A 9,097-nucleotide genomic window follows, 5' to 3' on the forward strand; every position below is an offset into this window, starting at 1 on the left:
GAAGCAACCCTTCTGCAGGATCAAGGTGTTCATATTAATGGTCACCACTATCAAGTTGAACTGTCAGGATTTGTATGTGATACGCCAGCACGTGAATTTATTAAGAGCATGAAAGGCCACACTGGGTACTCGGGCTGTGACAACTGTACGTACTCAGCCTGGTGTATATATTGAGAAGAGGATGACATTTCCAGAAATTAATGCCCGATTACGAACAATGTATCTTTCGCAGAGATGGTAGATAAAGATCACCACCATGGAGAATCGCCACTTGCTGCCCTTCAAATTGGGATGGTCACCAGGTTTCCTCTGGACTATATGCATTTAGTTTGTCTGGGCGTATTGAAAAAAACTGCTCCAATTGTGGCTGAATAAAGGTCCCTTGAAAACAAGGGTTGGTCATCGAAATAGACAAGTAATTTCCGAAAATCTGCTGGCCCTTAAAGCTCAGGTACCATCGAAATTTGCTAGAAAGCCAAGGTCATTCTGCTGAGGGTGTGAAGAAGTCTAAATTTGTATGAATCCGGTCGGGTTTTAGAAGTATCTGTTCATTCAGGTGGACTGTTCAGAGGGAGGGTGCAGGCCTCTATGAAGTGTCGTCAAATAGGCTCCAGTGAACGTCAATGACGTCGAAGAGGCTCCAGTGAATGTCAATGTGGTCGAAGAGGCTCCATTGATCATCAATGTCATTGAAGAGGCAACAGGGACGATCAATGTCGTCGAAGAGAATCTAGTGAACATCAATGACGTCAAAGAGGATCTAGTAAACATCAATGTCGTCGAAGAGAATCTAGTGAACGTGAATGTTGTCGAAAAGGCTACAGTTAACGTCAATGTCATTGAAGGCACCAGGGGATATTGATGGTGATGTCATGATTCCGAACAAGCGCCGCCGCACTCATGCCAAAAAGGCAATTAATCTCCACTAAGGCAAAGTATGTTGTTCTCCCACCTTGTGATGATAGCTGTAGGAAGCATTGTGTAGAGAAAGTACCGGAGCACCACCGGGGATAACTACTGATTATATAATGGAACATGATTGGTGGAGGGACCAGTACGTATACTGAGAACCTTTGCACTATGAAAAACTTTTGCACATTACCAACTATGCCAGCATCGCAACAACATCATTCTAACTTATATTGGTACAACAAACAGTTGCACGTAAGTGGACCAGATAGAGTGATATACAGCAGCTCTTTCTGAACTACAAAGTGCAAGCTATGCACAGGTGCAGACATTACACTGAAACATGTTATTTTATTTTAGCACTAACCTCCTTAAGTCGTTGGAGCCCCGGAGTCAAATTAGAGCAGAAATAAACTGGGTTCAGGTGAAATTGTTAAATGGGTAAGTTTAGGTAAGGTGCGTATTAGCGTATTTACGCTTCCCGACATAGAAATTTTATCAAAATACGCAGCATAAAACCTTGTGTACAGCGTCAAATACGAAGTGATTTCTACATTAAAAAGAGTACCATACGGTTCTATATCTTTCATGTTTCGTCAATTAAGCCCCGCCCAACAATGCACCTTCGTAGAGTACGCTAAAGATTCCGATTCGACCTTCTTCCTCTGCGTACACGTGGTACAGCTTTCCCGCCATGCCCTCGCGCGCCAGCCCCAGTCTCGTCAATCGTGCATAATTTATTCAGATTATCTACTTTCCGAAGCAACGAAAAGACCGCAAGTTTTACAAAGACAAAAATCACATTGGAAATCTGCCAGATACGGCGATACTGATTGGTGGGATCAGGAAGACAGAACCAATCAGATGGCTGATTGCAAGTGTGCAAAGGCACAGCATAACAAAATGACAAGACAGCTGACACTTTTCAACGCCATTCCAGCTTTGACTCGGCGGCAATTTATATCCGATTCAGATTCACCAAAGAAAATATGCCAACAAATCATTGATGATGTGCTTGACAAGATCGATTATGGCGGGGGTAAATCACGTATGCGTGGAATAGAGGCATATAAATATGAATGGGAGGAGGAATTCCCATGGCTTGAACGCCGCCCATCAGGACTACACTGCAAGTGGTGCAAAAAGTACGGCATTAAGAACATTTTCGCGTCGGGAAGAGGGGCACGTGAGGACCATATGTACGTGCGTCTGATGGATGGCAGCCTTTTGACATCACGAGATTCGTCTTATCTCCAGTTCAACTTTGATGTAGTCCTTAAGCCCTTCGAAAAGGATTAGCAGGATCGAGCCACTGCGTACTATATTTTGTATGAGGTACTATGTACTTATATACTGTAGCTAAATCCATATAACCATTTATGCACAAATAAAACAGTTGGAATCTTGAAATCTTTCATTCTACTAGTATGTATCTGAAACATTTGACTCGACATTTCCCCCATTATTTACCCGAACGTGTCTAATGTTTATCATGTTTATCCTATCCACTATTTCTATTCTGCCCCTTAAGTTTGTTAATTTTCTTATTTCCTTCTTCTTACACCAGTCCAGAACTCTAAGTATTGATATGCATCAAATTCTATATAGCATTTATTTTCTGAATAAACACATGCTGACATAGTGTGTTATTTTCATGTAAGCAAATGCGGAGCAGCTAGCCAGAATTGTTGATTCCAAGATGAAAACCTGAGAGCATGGAGGCGGTCGGCTAACGATTCCTGTTGAGAAGCAATTGCTAATAGTACTCTACTTCATGGCAAACCAGGGCAGCATCCGGAGAATCACTGACAAATTTGACGAGTGTCAGACTCGTCAGTACTGCAAGCCAGATGATTTGAGATGCCCTTAACTCGCTAATGGGTGTCTTCATGAAGTGGCCAACTGGCAGCAAAGCAAACCGCGTAAAAAACTCGTTCGAAAGAAAGCGAGGACTTCGTGGCATAATCGGTGCCATCGATGGCACCCACATCCCCATTCTTACTTCCCACCACATGTTTGAGGCCTATGTGAACAGAAAAGGGTTTCACTCCATCAACGTGCAGGCAGTGTGTGATGACAACATGTTTTCACAGATATTTATGCCGGGTGGCCCGGTTCTGTACATGATGCGAGGGTGTTTGCCAGCTCTCCTCTCGGGCAGTCACTCAGTGAACAGCCGCACCAGCAGTGTCCAGGAGACACATTCCTAATAGGTGCTCCAGCAATCCGAGAATGCATTGCGAAGACCGACAGTAGCTTGTAGCGTCTATTTAATTCCCTAAATATTACTACTCAAGTTTCACGAGTCCGATTATTATTACGCAGTGGATAGAGGACTAGTACTACATACAGTATGTATGTATACCATATATGTGCATGTACAGGCTTGTAGCTACGATGGGCGGCGGTGGGCGGCAGCGCCCGGCAGTTGTTTCCCCCGCCCGGCACTCAGGGCGAATAGATGTACGTCTGCCCACCACAAATTTTCCTAACGAGATGTGAAATTAGCCCAACATGTACCCAGAATTATGTCCGAGGCACTCTCGGCCCTGATACGCGCACACCTCTCTGCCTGTGCTGGTAGACGATCGATAGAGCTACAGCGCGGACATAAATATAGCCGCCAGGCTGACGTCATACTTTGAATTTACGCCAGTGGCTGTTAGGATTTTGTGGCGCCACGTGTTAAATCAGTAGCCGTTCAAACCATAGGCATAGTTAGTAGAAGGACACCACTACTACTCGATGGACAGCCAGTGCGAATTCTGGATAAAGACAAGAAACTATGGTACCCAGGGAAGGTGGTCAAACAGTGTGTAGAGTATGACCATTTGTATGTAGTGAAAACTGCGAGTGGTGCGCACATTCGTAGAAATCGTGTTCAGTTACGTGAAATGGCCGGGACGCAAGCCGATCCAGAGCCGTGTACCAAACTTACCGTGCGACCCAGCGACAGAACCACTGATGGTATAATAAAACCTAGGGATAACCCGCCACCTATAGTCTGCAGCAGTCCAGTAAAAGGAATCATGAAACCCTCAACTGGGACCGGGACTACTACGCGATCAGGTCGTGAGGTGCGACAACTTGTGAGATTCAGAGATTCCGAGTGAATGACAATGCACTCAAGTGTGGTCTAAGTGTACTCAGTATTTGATCATATATCATCTTGTACTCTTCATATATAGTGATCAGATAATCACATATGGACTGTAGTTGTATATCCATTTTGAATCAGACTATGTTTCAGTGAATATAATTTCAAAGTATAATGGGGACATGGATCCAGGACAGTGGACCTTGAACAATGGGCAGTGGGAACAATTTGTTCAAATTTTATTTCTTTCAAATCATCACAAGAATTGTATCAGATCTTTGAATGACATCAGTTTTTGTTCACTTTTGTGAAAAAGGGAGATGTTGTAATATGGACTATATTCCCTTCGCGTAAGGACACGTAGCGGGAACATGAGGGAGGTGGCGAGGCTTACCTGTCATGTCTCTCACCGACATAGTTCGTCTGACTGAATAAAGCAACGTTATTCACAGATTGACTCTTGTCATCTTATTAAAAGTAGTAGTAGTCTACATGCACACGCACACTAACTCAGTAACTGTGCCAGTTAAGCCACACGTATACACACACACGCGCACACAAATCGAAAGGTAGATTCCAATATTAGTTGTACGAGGTTAGCACTTCTACACAACTGGCTAAGGGTGGACAAGGACCAGGATTCTATGTCATGCACTTGGTGTGCAGATGTGCACGATTCATCATCAACATATACATCGACTACAGAAAAAGTAGAGACCTTGAAGTCTCATGAATGTAGCAAGGCACACACAAGAAGTGTGGAAGTTACGAGAGGAAAAACACAGATCGGTAAGTGTGAACAAACCGAGGCACACAAAACCATTGAATTCCTAAACAAGGCGGTAGTTAAGAAGTTGACGATTTTGTTTAGGAATGTTCATGCCTTGTGCTTAGCAGGACGACCCTATTCAGATTATGTGTGGCTATCGAAACTGGATCAGACAAAAGGCCTAGACATTGGAAACACCTACTTGAATTGCAATAGTGCCAAAGAATTTTCAAAATTCATTGCTGTTACAGAGCTCAACAAGATAGCAACAGAAATAGACTCGTCCAAGTTTGTTTCCATACTATCAGATGGCAGCACAGACTCCAGCGTGACTGAGGTCGAGATCATATACGCCAGAGTGTTTATTGGTGGAGTGATTAAGGTAATTAATTATCAAATTTATGAATCATTCAGAGTTTTGTTAATTTTCAGATAAGTTGAAAAAAATAAATAGTTTAGTTCTCTTCTAATAATATATATTAGTTCTATACCATCAACCGGGGTGACTTTGACATTCAGTGTGGCTTTGATCATGGTGATCTAGGTCACACTGAATGTCAAAGTGAAATAAAAAAAAGTGTCCAATGTCTTATCTATTGTCTTTCGTAGGTATTGAGCTTTGATGTGTCCTACCTGTCCTAACAATTATGGTATGCGCCTATAAACGTTAGGCTGGGGCAAGGGCACATCAACCAGGCTATTCACAGGGAGTTCTAGAAAATGCTATACGAGAGGTAAAAATTGGAAGAATGACCAGATGTGATGCATCAAAGCAATTCAAGATACCGTATGGAACGATATAGAATAAGACATGTCAGTTACCGCTTCATACACGAAAACTAGGTGGACAACCAGTGTTATCGTCTACTGAAGAGGCGGCAATAGTAAAAGTCCTTAGCCACCGAACTGTTCAGGAGCACCTTATGCAACTAAGACCATTTTGGCCTGGACTCTCAATGGTCCAATGGAAGCAGGGCTCTCAACTCGTATTTCCTCACACTTTATCGATGAAGAAGCTATTCTTCAACGCCAAGTGGAAAGGTTTTGGAAGTTGGACGATGTAGGAGGAGATACCATCGGAATTGTAATCGAGGTAGGGAGAACATTCGTAGGATGAAACCTGGTGATTTTACAATCGAGAAAGACGTCGACAGTGGCCTAAGTTACATGATAAAGATAGACTGTCTCACCAAGAATAATCGAGAAGACCAAGATGAAGTGTCAAACAGTGGCCGAATGTACGAGATTCCAAACAGTGATTCATGCCCCATAACGGCATTCCAGACTTACGTCAGTAAACTTCACACAGGGCCGCCTTCGGGTGGCACGACTTCTTGACTATGTCGGGACTAGATGCACCCGAACGTGATTTAGTCCGAACCGTAGTCCGACCGAGTTGTACCAATCTCCGGAGGTTGGTCGAGCTCAGTTTCAAGATGGCGGGCGTTAGTGGAAGGTTGGTCATTATGAAATTATTTAATCATATTTTTTCATATTTTATCATTTCATTATGAAAAAGATTAATATTTCTCCTACTTTTGCTATAACTATAACATAAGGAATATTTAAATCGTTTCTAAGTGAATGAAAATGTTTTCTTTCAACACTGACATGCCAAACGTTACATTAGTCGTCGCTGGTACAAGATAAAACGTGATTTGTGTAGGCCAGCACACGATCACGCTGATGATGATTTCAAATCCAATTCAATTAAACAAAAATCAATAATTCTGTCTTTCTTTTACAGCGGTGACGTAGTACTACAGCTCGATTATGATGGACAGACTCACCAAATAAGTGTGAATGAGAACATAGCCGCATTGCTAAATTCTCCTGACATAGGTAAGTTTATTTTAGTATGATTGATCAATACAATACAATAGTAATAAAAGTTCACAGTGAGTCCAAAAACTATTATCTCACACGGATTATTGTGTTCCTCTTTAATGAAAAATGAATAAACTGAATTTTTTCTCTTTTTCGTAGATCCTAAAGAACAACAGGATATTTTGAGGCAAATTCTCAAGTTGAATAGTGTTGATACGGGTGAATCTAATACTAATAGTAATCTCGACCAGAAATGTGCACCTCATTTCTGGAGTGCGGCAGAAGAAAAGTCACTCGTAAATCTGCGATTAGCAAGGGAAAAGTTGTTCATTAAAGGTGAAAAGAATCATATCACACTTTGGAAATCGATTAGAGAGGAGATGGTGAAACTGAACTCTGATGCAAGTATTACTCAGTCTCAGATAATAAATAAGTGGAATTCCCTGAAAAAGAAGTACAAAAAAACCACTGACAACAATAATAGAACTGGTGCTGAGAGGCAGGAGTTTAAGTACATGGACGAATTCGATAGTGTATTTAGTGACAGGGCATCAACGATTCCAGCTTTCAATTTTGATTCACTAAAGTCAAAAGGCAATGCTACATCTTGTGCATCTACTTCACTTGCATCAAGTGCTGCTGGTTCATCCACTTCATTGGCTGATACTGATGAAGCTTTCACTCCGTATAAAAAAAGGAGAAATAGGAGTAGTTTGGAAACTGATCAGAGCAGCACCTCGTCTTCTGAGCAGACCCCTAAAGTTTCGCGACGATCAAGTGGTATTCGCAATCAACAACTTCTGGTCATGACCGAGATGAAGGATGTTGGGATGGAAATGGCTTCAGAGGCAAAGAAAATGCATTCTGATAAAATGCAGAGAGTTGACAGGTTCCTCGATTTATTCGAACGATCATTGAAGAACTAAACCGATACAACTAAAAAGTCTATATGACTCCTTGCTACAAGCAGTTATTTTATCTTGACCAATAAGTGACTATAATCAAAACGTTACCTCACTAAAATCATTTATAGTTCAGAACTATTTATTATTCATTGTTCATTGTTCATTGTTTGACATTTTATTTTCTTATCTGGCAAATGTACAATATTTGTAAATTTTGTTTTTGTTCTTTGTTAGTATTAATTGTTCCTTATTATTAATTGTTGTTGTTGTTATTATTAATTGTTCGTTGTTATTAAAAATTCAATTTGAGTAATTATTACTTTTCTATCTATTAAATGTTGATTATATTGAATATTTAAGATTGAAAGTTACTTGATTGTGATAATTATTTCAGGGGCCATCAATAGTGTAGAGATTTTATTTTCTTATCTGGCAAATGTCCAATATTTGTAAATTTTGTTTTTGTTCTTTGTTATAGTTAATAAAAAATTCTATTTGAGTAATTATTACTTTTTCATCTATTAAATATTGATTATATTGAATATTTAAGATTGAAAGTGACTTGATTCTGATAATTATTTCAGGGGCCATCAGTAGTGTAGAGATTTAATTTTTGACTTCACTTTGTGTATAGGGCCTACATACTAAATTGATAGCCCTAAAATAACTTGATAAGTCAATAGATCCATACACATACTAAATGAAAATATAAATCAATAATTAGATATGTCATGACAATCTTTATTACAGTTTTAAGATCATTATTCAAACAATGCAACAAGTTGGTCACGCAGAACTATTCCTTCATTGTTGTTCTGGATTCCAAAATTCATATTCCCCCTATTGTCTTCCAAGTCATTTTCTATGAATTCGTCAAGATCCTCCCTGTTTGCTATGCAGACATTGTGTAATACACATGCGGCAATGATGAGTTTTGTTGCAATTTCAGCCCGGTATATGTGTACACATCTTAATCGTCTGAAACGGCCCTTTAAGTGTCCAATAACACGTTCCACTAATTGTCTCATTGATGATAGGCACCCGTTAAACTTTCGTTGAGCTGGGGTTATTCTGCCATTGTCCTTAATTACAGGAATGAGCCAACCTCTAACTGGATATGCAGAATCGCCAATAATAAACTTTCCATCACCAAACAATTCTCCCCTCTCAGCCTTCTGGTAGAGTACGCAATTGCTAAGTACCCTGGCATCATTAACGCAACCCGGCCATCCAGCATTAGCATTGATTATTCTCATCTTTGGGTCAACGACTATCTGAAAATAGAATAAGGAATAACAAAATATAAATAATTATCCCAATTTGACATTATTAGAATTTGAAACATTAAAAGTTCATAATATTAAAGGGATAGTAGACTCTAGGATTTTACTGCATACAACTGTACTTACTGTATAACAAATCGTCTGTACCCACCCACACGTATTTGTTTCCAGATACCTAATTTAATTGTTATAATTAATTACACATCAACGCTACGAAATTTGAACGGCGCCATGACACCCGCGATCATGCTGCCACCACAAAAAAAGTTGCGTATTTGACCATTTATTTTGCACGTTACAGACTGAG

General features: G+C 40.3%; 1 protein-coding gene across 1 annotated transcript in view; it reads right to left on the reverse strand.

The window, feature by feature from the left end:
- Positions 1-8,101: 8,101 nt before the first annotated feature.
- LOC106811050 (putative nuclease HARBI1) overlaps positions 8,102-9,097 on the reverse strand; it is a 12,365-nt gene continuing 11,369 nt past the window's right edge. Inside the window, exon 4 of the mRNA XM_014814571.1 lies at positions 8,102-8,781. Within this exon, the coding sequence (XP_014670057.1) occupies positions 8,269-8,781 (513 nt within the window). The 3' untranslated portion in view covers positions 8,102-8,268. The remainder of the gene's footprint in view (positions 8,782-9,097) is intronic.

Source organism: Priapulus caudatus, unplaced genomic scaffold, assembly GCF_000485595.1.
Source record: "Priapulus caudatus unplaced genomic scaffold, Priapulus_caudatus-5.0.1 Scaffold499, whole genome shotgun sequence".
Lineage (NCBI taxonomy): Eukaryota > Metazoa > Priapulida > Priapulimorpha > Priapulimorphida > Priapulidae > Priapulus > Priapulus caudatus.